This window comes from Gossypium hirsutum, chromosome A05 (genome assembly GCF_007990345.1).
Source record: "Gossypium hirsutum isolate 1008001.06 chromosome A05, Gossypium_hirsutum_v2.1, whole genome shotgun sequence".
NCBI classification, from domain to species: Eukaryota; Viridiplantae; Streptophyta; class Magnoliopsida; order Malvales; family Malvaceae; genus Gossypium; species Gossypium hirsutum.
The window spans coordinates 10,050,306-10,067,578 of NC_053428.1; the positions used below are offsets into that span (position 1 = coordinate 10,050,306).

At 31.7% G+C, this 17,273-nt stretch overlaps 2 protein-coding genes and 1 non-coding gene across 3 annotated transcripts; 2 read left to right on the forward strand and 1 right to left on the reverse strand.

Moving 5' to 3' along the window:
• Nucleotides 1–5,115: 5,115 nt before the first annotated feature.
• Nucleotides 5,116–7,015, reverse strand: LOC107958549 (transcription factor RAX2). The gene is made up of 3 exons (XM_016894363.2): nucleotides 6,718–7,015; nucleotides 6,492–6,621; nucleotides 5,116–6,109 (listed from the first exon to the last, which is right to left on the reverse strand). The coding sequence occupies exons 1-3, from the start codon at nucleotides 6,851–6,853 to the stop codon at nucleotides 5,407–5,409; spliced, it is 969 nt and encodes a 322-aa protein (XP_016749852.1). The 5' UTR covers nucleotides 6,854–7,015; the 3' UTR covers nucleotides 5,116–5,406.
• Nucleotides 7,016–12,951: 5,936 nt separating this feature from the next.
• LOC107960771 (xyloglucan endotransglucosylase/hydrolase protein 31) lies at nucleotides 12,952–15,279 on the forward strand. Its single transcript, XM_016897053.2, has 4 exons — nucleotides 12,952–13,551; nucleotides 13,670–13,770; nucleotides 13,851–14,068; nucleotides 14,595–15,279. The coding sequence occupies exons 1-4, from the start codon at nucleotides 13,326–13,328 to the stop codon at nucleotides 14,953–14,955; spliced, it is 906 nt and encodes a 301-aa protein (XP_016752542.2). The 5' UTR covers nucleotides 12,952–13,325; the 3' UTR covers nucleotides 14,956–15,279.
• A 1,358-nt stretch (nucleotides 15,280–16,637) lies between these two features.
• TRNAY-GUA (transfer RNA tyrosine (anticodon GUA)) lies at nucleotides 16,638–16,730 on the forward strand. The gene is made up of 2 exons: nucleotides 16,638–16,674; nucleotides 16,695–16,730. It is a non-coding gene; the product is annotated as a tRNA-Tyr (tRNA).
• Nucleotides 16,731–17,273: the final 543 nt, after the last annotated feature.

The window sequence follows — 17,273 nt, forward strand, 5'->3', positions numbered from 1 at the left end:
ATGTTAAATTTAAAATATTATTTAGAATCATAATTAAATTGATAGAACATGTAAGTATTGAGGACTAAATGTGTTATTATACTAGTTTAAGAAATAAAGCTTTCCGTTATCAATTTAACATGAGTGACCAAAACTGGAACAAATTTAAACGTTAATGTCTAAATTTAAAATTTTTAAAGTTAGATTACCAAAACAGGAACATTGACATAATTAGATGACCATTTGTATAGTAGACTGGATCATGGGCTGAGCCACCCACCCAGGCCCGAAGATCCACCTGAAAAATGAGAGAATTTGGAAAAAAAAAATATAAACCCAAAAAATGAGATTGGACAAAAAAAATAAGAGTTGTTTTCTAAATAGGTCAGGCTTTGAATAGAAAGTTTTTTTGCTCGGCCCTGGCCCAGATCATCTGTCTATACTTTTTTTTGTATTTTCGATTTGTTGAAGAATATTTATTTTAATATTTTTATTGTATATGATGTATTATATTTTATAAAATTAATTTATATAAAAAGATAATCTAAAATAATATTACAGTTGATTTAGACTCAGATTTAATATTTTTAATATAAGTTGGGTTTAGATAAAATTTTATAGGTTTTTTAAGCTGGGCCGAGCCCAAACTTAAAAAGGAAAAGGAAGATTAAAATTCTACATTGTTGTGGCCCATGATGAGGTATATAACATACATATTTTCACCCATGTGCCATAATAATGTATTGTGATTGATAGTTTGCTGGAACCGATGATCATTTTGGCCATTTTGTATGAATTAACAAACGCTATTAAGATAAAGCTTTGGCCAATCTCTGGAGGCCTTTTAGAATTTTTTGAACGAAATGAGAATGGCAGCAATTCTGACACAGTAAAAAATTAAAGTTAAAGTGAATTCCAAGTCAATGCATTAAGTAAATAAATAGTGGGGAAAGTAAAGATAAAAACATCAAGGTAGGATTGAATCGTGGATAAGGAAGGGTGTTGAAGATTAGTAACGAAAGATCATTTACAGATATCGAGAGAATGGAAGGGTGGATGGGTTAATTAGTTTGGATGTAAACATCAAGCTGATGCCTTGTGCTTTAAAGTCAGTAAATTTTTCAACCAGAGTTGGTTCTTTTGCATTCAATAAATTATACCACTCAGTTAAACAGACAAACTTAGTAGTTAAGCCATCAAAATTGGAATTGATTTTGCTCCTATTTCCCTCCTTTGATATTTAAATATCTCCTAAAAGTGGGTTGTAGTTTATAAACCACTCTTTCAAGGCAACAAACATATACATGTTGACGTTTTCATTTATTATTTTAAGAGGGTTTTGTTGTTTGTCAGTAGGTATCAGACTCGTTTGACCTTCACTACAAACACATTCCTACAGATGCTTTAAAACTAAACTAATACCAAATTATTAAGCAAAATAAGAGGCAACCCAATTATTCATATTTCCCCAAATATTAGGCTTATCAGAAAACAAGGATGGATCTCACGAAACAGTGATGCAGCCTGACAGAGATCTTGTGATCATGCAATTTTGGAGCCCTGTGGAGTGTTTCCCAATGGGGATTCGGTGTCAATCAATTGCAATGTTTAAAACTCTCTCTCTATATATCTATAAACTTCAATCAATCTTTCTTGATTTCATACCTTTTCAAGTTTCCATCCTCAATTTTTATAACATTAATTGATGCTTGTCAAATGATTTCTTTTTATTGAACTAATAATTGATGGATTCGGAGTTAACGAGTGTTAACCACCACCAAATTCTTGCAATATATATTAATTATAAAATATAATTGAAAAAATAAAAGATAAATACATTATATGAAGATGTTGAAAAATTTCAGTTTAGAAAATGATTTTCAATCTCAATAAAAATTTAAAATTTTGAAAATCAAATTGGCTCATGAATATAACTTTTTTTCTTCAAAAAGTACCTGTGTTTTTGTATAAGACGGATGTGTATCGTTCTCAGTTTTCAACTAAATGACCTTATTCGCTATTATTGTAACTCGAATTGCATCGATTGTAGGTTCAAGCAACACTAAACAAACGCAAAATAAGAAACGATTTAATTACTTTAAGTAGAAAAGTAATCCTCTCACATAGAAGCTGCTAAAAATTGTAATTCCCATAAAATAGAATTTATTCTTAGAAAATAAATTCAATAAATTCTTACTACTTTTTGACAAAATAACATTATATGAAACTTGTGTGTAAAACTTATTTAAATAGTTCTAGTAGCATCGTCTATTTATAGAGAGAAATAATATAATCATATTTGAATAAAAATAATAAAAATAATATTTATTTAATAGAAAATACTCTTTCAATGTAACCGAGAGAAGGGTGAGTGCACACCTAGTAAATATTACTAAGGTTGTCACCCCTTCATATTCAAGTAGAGTAATATTGGGCATCTCATGTATTGGGTCCAATTATATATGCTTATTGTACTTTTGATATCTCAATTATAAATTAATCTAACTTAATATTTATTTGTTATTTCTCAAAATAAACATTATTTATTTAATTAATTTATCTAATCAAATTAACTAAAATAATTTCTGGATTAAATAATTTTTTAAATCCAATTTTAACTTAAAAGTAATAGCAATCTTATCGTAAAAGAATTTATGAGGAAATATATTTAATTTCCATATTCAACGGATTCATAATAATTAATTTAATTCTATTTTTGAACATTTAATTATTTAATTATAATTAATTAAATGATAATTCGATAATTTTAAATTAATTATCAAGTCATTTCTATAAACAATGAGAAAATACATTCATTTGCGAAAGTGGCTCATTTATCTAACTTCATAATTTTCATTTATTTTTGTTCATTTAGGTTTATATGTAATTTATTTATGGTTTCAACAAGCTAGCAGATGGACCGATTAGACATATATAATTAAGGCTCAAATAATTTATAATTAAGTTTTAACTTTTCACCTTATTAGTTATAAACATATTTAGTCGCGAAGTCATTCCACTATAGTATCATTCTTGAGCTCTCCCTAATTACACACCATTACGAAAGTCAATTACTATCAAATAGTAATTAAGTCATTTATCACAAAGACAAACGACCAATGACCACATTTAGTTTTCATCTATCATATAATGCCGATGAGAGCGTATGATTTACCTATTAGTTGGGTTATGAATTCCACTATTATAAATGATGCTACATACTACATAAGTCATATACCTAATAACGCACTAACTTTTAGTTCCCCTATCTATTTGAATCTGGTTTTTACTTACAAAAAGGTATACAAGTCATGCATACATAGTCCGTCATCCACTCAGGATTAATGTATGTCACACTATGATTGCTACAAGTGAATAAATCCATAAACGGATCTATTTTACTTGGATCTTGTTTAATGCACTGCCAGTCCATTCAGTCACATCTATATCTCTATCTTTTGAGAGTCATCTGCTTCAATGCTCAAAACAAAACATCTGCCCAATTGGACTTGATAGACGACACATTAGTTTTTCAATAAGTTTGCTCATTTTTTATTAGACTAAGAACATATTTAGGTTCATCTATTAATACAAATTATCTTTTTTTTTTGCATTACGATCCCACCACGTAATATCGCTTAGTATTAGTTAAACATTAGATAACCAGTGAGCCAAAATTTGCTTCTATTTTTATTTGCATGCAAAAAAATTGAATATAATATATAGAGAGTATTAATGTAATTAATGAATATTTTATTAAACCAATTTATTTGAAACATGCAAATATAGTTAGCCGAAAATACTATGATAAGAGAATTAGATCCCAACAAAAACTCTAATAGCTATTGTTATTAGTTGTTGCTTAACTCTAGCAGGCATGCTGGTGTTGTTTCATTAAATGAAGCTATTGTTATCCAACAAAAGATAAAAGAATGGGCAAATTTAGCAAATTAAGCTTGTGTCATTTGCAACTACAAAAGATTAATAATTTAGTCAATTGGAGCGAAGTTAGAAATTTTTTTTTAGGTGGGGTCCAAATTAAATTATAATTTTTACAATAGTGAAAATGTAATTTTACCATTTTAATAGCCTATATTTTTATAATTTTTAAAGATTTAAATAAAAAAATTATCATTTTTAGAGGGGGTAAAGTATAATTTTACTATTATTAATTTAAAATTAAAAAAAAAACTAAAGAATCCAAATAGAAAATTTTCTATTTTAAGGGGTGGGCCTTGCCGACGCTCCTGGTAGTCAACCGCATAAGGGACTTGAAACCTTAATAATTAAGATTCAAAATTTTGTTGATGTAATTCCTTCTCTTTTAATTTGTAATTTGATTTTGTACAAAGAAATACCATCTTAAGCTGAAGGTGGTATTAAGTGAATTTCTCCTAAGTCTAAAAGAAAAGAGAGTCTATCATCACTTCTTCTAGTTAATTCTCTTTAAAAAAAAGACTACCATGCTAATGAGAAATTAAATGAGGTAGAGAAAAAAGTGGGTTGTGTAACATACTTGTGATATGTATGTATCCTTATAGCAATAGTCCGACTTATGTCCTGTCTCGAATCCAAACTGCTACCAATGAATGAAAACTCAAATCATGTTTAGTTTTTTCAAATGCTGATTGATCAAACCAACTACTTCCAAACAAACATTTCAATTGTTTATTGTAATCACAATAACACATGTGCGTAGAGTTGACGACCTGTTCAACTCTTTAAGATAGGTAGATTTATATATATAATTTATTAATAGGATTGTGTAAAAAAATTTGGGAGGGATGCTGCAAAAGTCATTTTTAAAAGCTTCGCTTCCTCCTTAAAATTCCAAAACGTCCACCATCACCTTTTTATGTTTTTAAATACATGGCAGCTTTAAAGTCTGACTTAGTTCAATAAAATAAGGTTCTTGGGCTTTCAATACTTTGGACAAACAGTGCCAGCAGAGAACCTAAAAAGATCCTACTGCTCTTCGTTGGAAGGATACAATTATTTTCTTTTTCAAGGATAATTAAATCACTGCCTAATTTCTTGAAAATCCACTAACAACATTGAATAAATTAAAAGCAGGAAACACAAAACAGTGCATGCTTGGGTTTATCTTGATATCAGAGATTTTGTGTGCTTCAACGATGATGCTTACTTTTCTAGCTTTCATAAACATTGATTTTCAATTGGGGGTTCCACTGACCGTACAACATTAACATCATCATCATCGCTTGTCTAAAAGAAAATTGCACAAAATAAAAAGTTTAGTGCTTTACCATGTACTGTCAAAAGTAGAAATGTTTCATTTCATCAGAACACAAAACCCCAGAAACTGAAAGTCTTAAATCTGAATCTCTACACTGTCAATCCATCTCCCTCAGCTTTGCCCCTTACCCCATCAAAATCTTTCTGATTTTACACCTGCAGTCAGTCCATTCAGTAGTAGAAGTACATGACTTTCTCTTGTGTCTTGTTTTCATCAATGAAGTTGTTGTTGCAGCAATTATTACTGCTAGAGCTAATCAGTCTCTTGAAATCTTCAAGATCATTTTCTAAATTGTACTCCCTTGGCTTCTCAGCCCATTGGTTAACATTTTTACCTCCATTATTGGTGCCAGGATTCAGCATGAAGTTGTGATTGTCTTCATAACCATTAGTGGCACAAAAACCCTGAAAATGACTCATGTTTTCTTGCTTCATCTCTCTGCCAAAGCTGATGTGGCCGGAGCTACCATCAGACGAGGTGCAGCTTGATTCGCTCCCAAACATGAGAAAATTTTCTTTCACCGGATAATACTGCATGTAATTCACCAAAGCCTCCGGGGTGTGAATTAGAGAAGAATTGGTTGGCAAGGTAGTGTTGCCATTGTTCAATAGATCAGCTTGAACCGATGACACTGGTTCAAAGGCTGTGAAAGATCTGGTTGGATCCTGATAAGTAGTGCAGTCTTTGTACAGAGATGATAAAGATGGAAATGAAACAGATGGAGTGTGATGAGAAGATGGGAATGGTGGTGGTTTTCTATGGGGTTGAGAAGTCATGCTCATGGCCATGAGTTTCTTCTTAAGCTTGGTGTTCCAGTAGTTTTTGATATCGTTGTCTGTCCTTCCTGGTAACTGAGCAGCTATTATTGACCATCTGCAAGTTGCATGTTAGAAAAGAAAAAGTTCCATAAGAAGTAAATAGAATCCATGCTTTTGTGCTACAGTTGTAAGTAGATGATGGTGTTGAATCCGAACTTGGCATGCAAGCAGAAGAATAAAGAATTATCTGAAAATGGCAAATTCTTGATGTAAAATGGTTCTTCAGTTTAAGTTTTTTTCCTATAAAAACCCTTTAAAAAAATCTCTCTTTCTTTTATTTATTACCCTTTTAGGTAAATTTCATTAATCATCGCTCATCAAGGCAGCTGATAGTTTTGGTTAAAAGGAAATGAATAAACACCCTTACAAATTTGGAGTGTTCCTATAGTACTTAAAATATTTTCCTTTGATATCACGACAAGTTAAGGAAAACCTACCTGCTTCCAATGGTGGCAAACAGGCTGCAGATAATCCTATCTTCCTCATCAGTGAATTCACCATGTTTAATGTTGGGCCTGAGATAGTTTAACCATCTCAGTCTGCAGCTCTTCCCACATCTTTTCAGACCTAATTTAAAGACAACAAAATTAACTAATAAGAAACTACAAGAAAGAGAGAAAGAGGCGTATAGATCTGTGTTTGTGATTCTATATATATGGTTACCAGCTTTCTGTGGGAGAGCAATCCAATTCCCACCAGTTCCATATTTCTCTATGTACTCCCTGAGCTTTGAGTCTTCTTCAGTGGACCATGGCCCTTTCTTCACGTTTGCCTTGTCGCAGCAAGGAGCTCTCCCCATCTCTCTCTCTCTCTCTCTTTCAGTCTTCCTTATCTCTCTCCAACACGATCTCTTGGATATATACGCTGACCTCTTTAAGAAACCAAAGGATCTCTCTTTCTAAGTAAATTTTGGTGCATGGGAGATCTGGTGTGGTGCCTGCTGCCTTTTAATAACAAAGACTGGTTACAGTAAAAATATATATAAATGATTAAGTTATTGAGGGGTACATCTGAAGTCAAAATGATAGGCACCTTTTAATTAGCTAAGCTAATAGAACTTTCAATCTCAAATTTTTGGTTCCCAATAACTTAGAACTTTCTTTTTAAAAAAAAAAAAAAGTCTTGCTTTTCCTTCTTTTCCTCAAAGTATAATGCAAATCCCATGAAATAAAAGGTTAGTATTAAGCTTACTATTAGCAGTGGAGCATATATAGTATTAAACTTCGACTACATACGTCAATCATTCATATTCTTTCCTTGAAATCAGACCAGATAAAAGAATAAAAACTAGGATAAGTAATTAGACCTTCTTTATTTGATTTGATAGAAGTGGGGTTATTATCATTATTTACCTTCTCTTAATTGTTTTATTCATTTATTAAATCCAATAACTTCTGATTGAAATCATGTTTATTGCTGCAAATCTTATCAATGTAACCCATCAAACTACAAAATGAAACCTGTTTGTGGGAGGTTCATTAAATCCATTCACATATGCCCAGTGACTTGAGGAGTTGAAAAAATTGATCAAAAAGGAGTTGAGGAGTTGATAATGAGCACAGCAGTGAAACGAAGGGTCCCCATGGATCTGATTAATTATCCGGAATTTCATCTCATCTGATCAGGTGTCTCCGACTGATTCATCGATGCTACCTTTCCAACTATTGAAGCATCATAAGCTATTGCTATAGCCGAGAAAGTAAATAAAAGTAGGGCCAACACTACTGATTTCCAAACTAGTTAGCCCATCTTGGTTGGAATAGAGCCCTTCCCCCTGGGAATTAATGATGACCCTGCAACTCGATATTTTGTAGGTCATAATAAAAATTCAACTTAATTTTCCAATTGTGTAGTGCGGTAATTAGACTTCCTTGGGGATGTTCTAAAACCATCCTAGAACGATAATTACGTCTATACATTTTTAAAAATGTTTGAAATGGCTTAAGGCGGCTGGCTGAAACATTGTTTATTTAATAACTTACGAGTTAATAATTGTTGTCGAATATATGCTTTAACATGATAATCTTGTCTTATTCTGTTTGCATTCATACTTTTAATTTACGTACTTAGTGCCTTCACATTACAACATACTGTTATGTTTGTTTGTATGTATAAGCGTATATGCATGCTGATAACTAAAAAGCATATGATTGAAAAACACCTAACCCCCCAATCTTACTTGTAAAAGGCTACTACACACAAAAAAATTGGAAGTAATAAGATTCTAATTGATCTCAAATGAATTCTCTAGAAAAGGAGTAGTCCTTTTAGCTTTGTCTCTTGTTGTCAATGGAATCTTTGAATTTGTTTAAGAAACTGTAAAATGTTAGTATTCAATTTTAAAGAGATGGTTAATTAGTCAAATCAATATATGATTGGGTTAGTTAAAAGTAAGCATCGAAAAAAATAAACCCTAAAAATTGTGGAGTGTCATCAACTCATCATCTGCATTGACTCTTGGAAAAGATCAGTCTCGTTTTTCTTGCCTTTCTCAACGGTTGGCAAACTATGGTAGAAATTTTTGCATGCTTTACCTGCTTCTTTATTATAATAATTTGGTTACTATCATCAATATTATGAACTAGTTATTGACTTTAATTTTTACATTTCATCATATTCAACTTTTGCACCGTTGCCTCTTTGTTTCTAGAAGTTCCATATTTAGTATGCCCTATACGAAAGAGTAACTACGTCGTGCATATCTCAGATATTGCCTTCATAATCAAATTTAATGACGGCAATGTCCACGTAAATAAGGTCAAAGGTCTATAGATTATGACCCCTTAACCTTCCTTAACATTTATTGCTTAAAAATATATTAATTTATTTAATAAAGTTAATATTTTTAAAATTTTTATGATTTTGTAAACAAAATCTTTTGTTTGGAGGTCAGGATATTTTTTATATAATAAATGTTAATTCTATTACAATTTAGATTTATTTAATTCTTTTTAATAATATAGGGATTAAATTGATCCGTTTATTCATTTGAAGGAATATTATTTGTTTATTTATTCATTTAATACACATGGGAATTTCTTAACACAGCATGTGATGTTAAAATTTTCCATTACTAATTTTTCAAATATTAATCCATGTATTATTATTTGATTGCAAAATATTAAATTTATTAATATATTATGAGTCATTCATAACTTAATATGTATTTTTAAAAATAATTTTATTTAATAAAAAATTCAAAATTTAAATGCACGTAAGTTGAAAACAATTATAAATTAACATGCATACTAGTTATTATTCTATATAAGAAATGTACTTAAATTTTATTAATTTACTTTTTATTTTTTAAAATTTCATTCCAGAAATTTGTAGGTTGAAAATTAAGGGAATAGTTAATACGAAGAATCTGACATTTAACCATTCAAAATTTGTAAACAAATCATGGTAAAACGAATTAAAAAAATATAATAATGAAATTCGTTTTTTTAAAGACTTGAAATAAGCTTACGTTTTATTCTTTTTGGGTACATGAAATATGATCCCTTGGATTGCGTTTAGAGACGCAGCTTGAAAAGAGTGGTGAAATCATGAAAATCTTGATTAAATGATATAGCTTGAAGGAAATGTTTTACTTTTTGTGGCCCAAAATGCAAAAAATATATACGCAAAAATTCAACCAAATATTGGCATTACTTGACTATTTATCCTTTCCCCACATGGGTCCTTAAGGATGATTTTTTTTAATTAAAAACTGGAATCTTCCCTTTTGGGCTTCAAACCCTTAAAACGATTACCGAAAGTTCTTGCTTTATTGGGCTTAATATAAGTTCAATAGAACTGAAAACTTTATAAAGAGGTTAAAGCGGCAGCAGCGCATTACGAGCTAATGATGACTTAAATCATGTCGTACCAAAAAAACTATTGCTTAAATCAGGGTTAACCTACAGTTTGTGCCTCCTTTTATCATCCAAGTTGTTTTCCCAGAACTGAACCCCTTTCATTTCATCATTCAAGCCACTAGTTTTTTCAAATGTAAAAGAAAGACACTTATTCTACTTGAATTGCGAATTATGTCCCCAACCTCTTTTCACTTCCACCATACAAACACAATCAAAGAAAATGAACTTACCTTCCCTTTTTTACCAACAAAAAAAAAAGAGAGCAAATTTTCCCTGTCTTCTTTTTCATTGATACCAAAACAGAGAAGTAAGTAGATTGTAAATTATCATGTACATGATAAGAATAAAATGTATATATTATGTTATATTTTTAAAATCTTAATTTTCAAACACTACCTTATCTACTTCAGCAATAATAAGTTGGGATTGGAAGTTTGGAGCAGGGTTGATTTGGTTTTAAAGCCAAATCCAGTATTAAGGTGCTGGATTTGTTCAGCATACACAAATTTCAAACGTTTTAGGGTTTAGATTAGGTTGTTGGTTTGTCGGCGATGGCAGTAGGCCACAGCCGTCCAAGCACTCGAACTAGACAGTTTTGTCAACTTCTTCATGGTATTATAGTCTAAGAAAGAGGCAATCTCATATACGTGCCGAAAATTATTAGATACCCAAATTAATGTATGAAATTGATATGATGTATCAATTAAAACAGTCGTAGAGTTCACTGCACAAAATGTAAATGCTTGTATTGAAAGTTTCATGTAACTTTCATTTTGATTTTGAATGATATAAAACACCTGTCAATTTATTGAATCCTGGGAAATTTTTAACTACTATATCTTTGCCTTTTTAATTATTACCCTTTTCCCTTTCATCATAATTAGAATGGTTTCACGTTACGTTAATTATCCGTTTTTCTAAAATTAATTTAAATGTTAAGGTATACTTCAAGTTTCTATATACTTTATATATTTAGAATTTAGTTCCTCACTTTTATTTTTAGAATATAATCTTTTATTTTTTAGATTTAAGAATTTAGATGTAATTGATACCACCATTAAAATTCTTTTATTAAATTATCTAGAGTGACAGTTTGAAATTTTTAAAAAATTCATCTTGTAGCCATGTGACAAAAGAAAATAACATTAAAATATCGATTATAATTTTTCTTAAAATATCCATTCGATATCATCATGATAATTTCCTTTTTATTAGAATATTGTTCTTAACAAAAATTGACGTTAGCATTTTGATTGAAATAGTTAGCAATATTGACTATTTAAAATATTGTTCTTAAGAGAAATTTGACCATTTTGTTATAATATAAAAAAAAAGCAAAGCAAATGTAAAAGAAATAGAAAGCCCCGTGTTAGTCTCTAAAACTTAAGATATTCAAAATACATATAACCACATAGTGTTTTAATCGAAAAGTTAATAATATTAACTATTTGGGCTAATTAATAACATTATAAAATTATAAAGACCAAATTATGTTAGAAATTAAAGTATATAGATTAAATTTTAAATTAAGCATATTAGAGGGATTAAATCTAAAATTTAACCATACTGATCTGCCACGTGTAAGAAAGAAGAAAGTAGCTTCGTTTTATATATAGATGAGGGGACAGGGGATATTGAAAGGATTTTGACGGTTTACCCATGCCAAAGCATATGCAGTTTTTGCTCCATTGGAAACCCAAGTTAAAACTAGAAAAAGAAAATGGAGATATCCATACATCGTCGAGGGTGCTGTTACTTCTATTCCCCTAGCCTTGTCAAGGAGACATGAGTTTTAAATTTATTAGGTGACTTAATTAAGGTTGTTTTGTTATAATCGGTGTTTATTTCCTCTGATTATATGTTTTTGAGTGGTTGATGCTTCCAAGCAACCATGGTTATGGTTATGGTTTTGCTTTCGCCGTCCAACCCATCTTTTCGGGTAACATCGATCCCCTGGTGTACTCATCATATTCCGTTTATCTGTCAAACTTGACACTGCCGTTTTTATAAGGTAGGTTAGGTACTCTAATTACTTACATCTCTCTGTATATAATTAAGTATGAAAATAATACCCCTGTAGGAATAATCAAGACCGCCTAGCCATTCACACATGTAGTTTAACAAGTTTTAATCTTTTACATCGAAATATTGACAACCACTTTGTCCCCCGATATGTCCCCCCACAAAATCCACTTCCACTTATTTTTCTTAATTTCAATGAACCTCCACTTGCATCACAAATTCTCCACTTCTGCTTCAGCAGCCCCAAAACTTAAATTGACCGGGTTTTTCCTCACTGATAACACCTAGTGTCGGTAGGGGCCTTTTTGATCAACCGATATGTGAGAAAATTAGGATGCGGCCAAGTCAATCTTCTTGCCAATGGAAAGTTGAAGCCATAATTAATCTAAAAATTAGCCAACAAATCGGACAAAGGGTGGGAAAATATGATACATAGGGCTGTAGCAGATAAGGGAGTTTGATGAAAACCTATCCAACCCTTCAAATTTGCACTAAAATGTTGACTATTTATGTATCAAGCTTCAAATTACAAAGCAAAGATTTAATATAACTCCAACGTGCTTTGTTGCTTCATCTTAATAAATAAAATTCTACTTTTCATGGGTGAAATGTTGGTAATCGCAAATTTATATAATACAAAGTTTTCCATTGCGTAGGATAATTCTTTATTTAATTATCAAAAGTTAACCGCTCTGTTTTTCGAATGACCAATTGGAATAATAGATTTGCTCTTTCTTGTAGGCCATAAAAGGTTACTTAAGTCAGCTTCACACCAACATGAGTATATAATATTACAAGAATTCGGTAATTGAATCACTCCTTTAATATAACATGAATAATCAGAGAATCAACCTCATCATACCAACAATCTACAACAGTTACAGATAACACTACAAGCGAAACGTTCAAGTTCGACTGTATTCGTAATATAATCCAAGAATTCATTGATCATACATCCTCTGCATTTATGTGAGGTTTATTAAACATAGCAAACCAAGACAGCTCTGCCCGTGAAACATTCCAATAATTTCCCTCTTTTACATTTTGTTTACTTTACTTTCTACCTGAGCAAACAGACGTAGCAAATTTTCTCAGAAAAGCAAAAAGTACAGTGTCACAAGATCAACGACGCATCTTAATTTCCTCATATTTTATCATCAGTTCCCCCCTCCCCCCATTTATTTTCACCATGTATAACTTCCCCATCAGGCATCAACCGACTTGTCACCTTACCTCTATGTTGGGTCCTTCAATCTGCTTATTTATACCAACATTATAGCCACATTTTTCCATACACAAACCTAATTTCAAAACCATCAACTTTTGGTCCCAATCTGCATTTAACCATACAGTCCTTTCTGCTTCATTACTGGTATAGACTGGTACTCAATGCCATCTCTTTTCTGTCTCCCCTTTATGGCTCCAGTTTTCTGTCTGCTTTTAGCTTTTTTCATGATTGCCTCAGGCAATGCTCAGGGTCCACCTTCCCCTGGATACTCCCCCAGCTCCAGGATTAGTTCTGTGACCTTTAACCAAGGGTTTAGAAATCTATGGGGTCCTCAGCATCAGAGAGTATACCAGGGCTCATTAACAATCTGGCTTGATAAAACCTCAGGTTTGTCTGCCACACTCCATTGTCCTCCTCTTCTTTTTCATGATGTTCTTCTCATGGTCCTGGACATGATCACTCATTAGAATTATTTGCTTATTCTTTGCATTCATGGTGAAAACAGGAAGTGGATTCAAGTCACTTGAGCCGTATCAATCTGGTTACTTTGGGGCTGCCATGAAGCTCCAACCCGGTTATACAGCAGGAGTTATTACATCTCTCTATGTATGATGTTCTAAAATTAATGAGCTAAAAATTGCTTTAACTAATTAAATATGATGTTCTAAAATTTGAAAAATTGGCAGCTTTCAAACAATGAAGATCATCCTGGAAACCATGATGAAATTGATATAGAGTTCCTTGGAACAACACCAGATAAGCCCTATACTCTGCAGACCAATGTGTATATCAGAGGAAGTCGGGATGGAAATTTAATTGGGAGGGAAATGAAGTTTCATCTATGGTTTGATCCTACACAAGACTACCATAACTATGCAATTCTGTGGACACCAAGTGAGATTATGTAAGTATATCACCTATTTTTCGATATTCTTCTCAACACTTTAGCGGTAAATTTCCATTCTTTACACACACACGCAAAAAAGGAAAAAAGACTTCTTTTTTCCTTCTAGCTTTTCATTAGCTTCTTCATTGGCAGTTTGGTGCAAAAGATTGAAGACATATATATATTTTTATAATTTCGATTATATAAAAATTAAAATTTTAATGTAGATTCATATTTTGTAATGATAAAAAAAAATTACTGTTTATAAGCTTACGAGCAAAATTGATATTTCTAAATTATGTGCTTTAGATAGTTGGGTTGCAACTTATCATGTTGATAGGTTATTATTTATGTTACTGTTGCTTATGCTTTTGTATAATTATGAAAAACGATGTGCACATTTTGTAAGTTTCTCAAATAAAAATATATCCAAATAACGTAACCCACTAACACTGCCTATAAACATTTGGAACAAACTTGTAATTTTGGTTATACCCTGCAAATCGTTTCATGAAGTTTACATGGTTTATGACACAATGAACAGATTTTTGGTAGATGATGTGCCCATTAGGAGGTACACAAGGAAGAGTGACGCCACGTTTCCGACGAGACCGATGTGGGTGTACGGATCAGTATGGGATGCATCATCATGGGCCACCGAGAATGGAAGATACAAAGCGGATTATAGCTACCAACCTTTTGTTGGTAGGTATACAAACTTCAAAATAAGTGGTTGCACCGCCAATAGCCCAGTCTCATGCCACCCGCCCTCTGCCTCTCCATCTGGCTCCGGCAGCCTCAGTCGACAGCAAGTGTCGGCCATGAATTGGGTGCAAAGGAACTATTTGGTGTATGACTATTGCCATGACCCTAAGAGGGATCATACTCAGACGCCTGAGTGCTAGTTAAGATTGCCATAAGCTAGTCCACGAATATTTGGGGGGGGGGGGGTTTGAGGTGGGCCCTGCTTAGCGGCTGGAGCCTCTATGATTTGCTTCTCTGGTTATGTTGTTTAATTTGTATTGTTTGCATTGTTTGTTGGATTAAAATGATAAAAAAAATGTGCTTTTTAATTTTATATTAGGAAAGAAAAGTGCGTGGGAGAAATTGAGATTGATATTAAAAGAACAAAAAAAAAAGGCCAAAAGGGACCTTCAATGAATGAATGTTGTTTGTATTAAGTTTGCTACTAAGTTTTTCACCTATAAGTTTGCTACTCTTAATGGCAATGGCAAGGGTTTTTTTTTTCCTTTTTTTTTGTGGTATAGAAAGAATGTGAATTTGCTACCCCTTTTTGCCAAATTTGAAACAGTGAGAATAATAGTTTGTGTACCTTGGATTTTATCTTTTAAGTAATTTTAATGGGATAATGTAATATTTGGTACATTTACTAAAATATCTAATGTAATATTAGTACTTTGAAAATATTTAATATGATATTTGAACTATTAATGTATCTTCTTTTATGATACCTAATTAATACTGTTAGTGAATTACTTAATCGATGAATAAAAATTCGAGTCATAAATTTTTTTATTCAAATAATCAAATACACAAAAACAATATAACATTAGGTGAAAAATTAAATTAAAACACAAATATCTTATTAATAAAAAATAAATATTAAACTTACCAATTTGAAATCAAAAGGAATATTTTGAAATCTAAGATATCAATAAATTTGAAAGAAGTGAAGGTTACCAAAATAAGAGTTTTGGGTAAGAATATTTTTAATTAAGAACTTGAACACAAATTTTTTATTAGTTTCCTTTTGAGTCGGTCAACAAAATAAAAAGCTTTTTGTAATTTGAAATATAATAAATAAAAAAAGAGAAAATTAACTTCATGCATGTGGCTTTTGTTTGTCTGAACTTGGAAGGCCTGATTGCCATTACATGTTTACAGCCTACTCTTTTCTTTGAAAGAGTTCACAGCCCACTCATTTCTGTTTGGGCCATTATATACAAGTTAAATGCTAATCCTTCTTTATATATACTATTAATAAAATTTTTAATTGAGTTGATATCACAAATTAATTAAGTATTAATTTAATTTCATAATAATTAATATATTATTTAAGGATATTTTAATTTTTTTTATTTTAAAAAAGTTAATAATATATATCTATGGAAAGATTTGAACCCATATTGATTATAATTTATAATGGTTAAACTTAAATTTACAACTCAGTTAAAATTTTATTATATTATTTGAGAGATTTTTTTAAAAATTTTAACAACAATTTACTAACAGATTTTAATCCGTTTCCCTCCCGCTTCATATTCATGAACTGTTTGAGAAACATTTTCTTAACAAGACAATTAAAATTCTCAGGCTTGAATGTATGAAGGTAGTTGAAAGAATTATAATTTTTGGAGATTATAAATAAAATGAATGATGTGCTTGAGAGTGAAGAGCTACTTGGGTTGCAAAACCAAATGTCAAATATTGAGTCTAGTTTTGGTCGGATGGTTCCATGCATGTTTCAAACTAAGCAAAGTCCTTGGATGCTTTTTCAACGAGACCCAGCATGGGAGTCAGCAGCTTCCATAGATCATAAATGAAAAATGAACGACTTGTTACAGAACCGACCTTAGCTCAGTTGGTAGAGCGGAGGACTGTAGTGGGCTATTCCCAGCTGATCATCCTTAGGTCACTGGTTCGAATCCGGTAGGTCGGAATATTTTTTTACCCCACACTTGCTTTTAAAAGAATCTTTTAACATTCTCCAATCGACTTGCTCTGAAAAGCATCTTATAACATTCTCCAATTGCCAATTAGGATTTGGTTGTAACATCATCGCTCCCAGTATTTCCAATATGAATGAGACACAGCAAACAAAAACAAGCGCCTTTACCCTGTGTCTGTGTGTGTTGTGAGCCACACTGTTTTTTTACCACCAAATATAGTTGGAGGTAGTCCAATGCCCGTCGTTCACTCAACAATAACATATTAATACAAGTGAAAGAGGAACCGTTGCAGCTGATATAGAAAGCCGCAAAGAAAGAAATCCGAAATTAAAAAACTCATCTGCTGCTAAGTGCTAACAACGGGGTGTTGGCCCCACTAACCCTCCATGGTTCTGTTGGATTGTTTTAGTGACACCGCCACCTCTGACTCCCCATCCCCTCATTATTCCATTTTAGTTCCCTCTCCAACAAATTCTACAGTCTAACCCCTTCTTTTCCCCATGACGTTTTCAATCATGTTCTTCGATTCAAGG

Coding starts and splice junctions, on each gene's coding strand:
- LOC107958549 (XM_016894363.2), bottom strand. CDS start 6,853: ATGGGGAGAGCTCCTTGCTGCGACAAGGCAAACGTGAAGAAAGGGCCA. Junction 6,622..6,717: donor TGCTCTCCCACAGAAAGCTG/GTAACCATATAT, acceptor TCTTTAAATTAG/GTCTGAAAAGATGTGGGAAG. Junction 6,110..6,491: donor TTTGCCACCATTGGAAGCAG/GTAGGTTTTCCT, acceptor TGCAACTTGCAG/ATGGTCAATAATAGCTGCTC.
- LOC107960771 (XM_016897053.2), top strand. CDS start 13,326: ATGCCATCTCTTTTCTGTCTCCCCTTTATGGCTCCAGTTTTCTGTCTG. Junction 13,552..13,669: donor CTGGCTTGATAAAACCTCAG/GTTTGTCTGCCA, acceptor TGGTGAAAACAG/GAAGTGGATTCAAGTCACTT. Junction 14,069..14,594: donor TGGACACCAAGTGAGATTAT/GTAAGTATATCA, acceptor CACAATGAACAG/ATTTTTGGTAGATGATGTGC.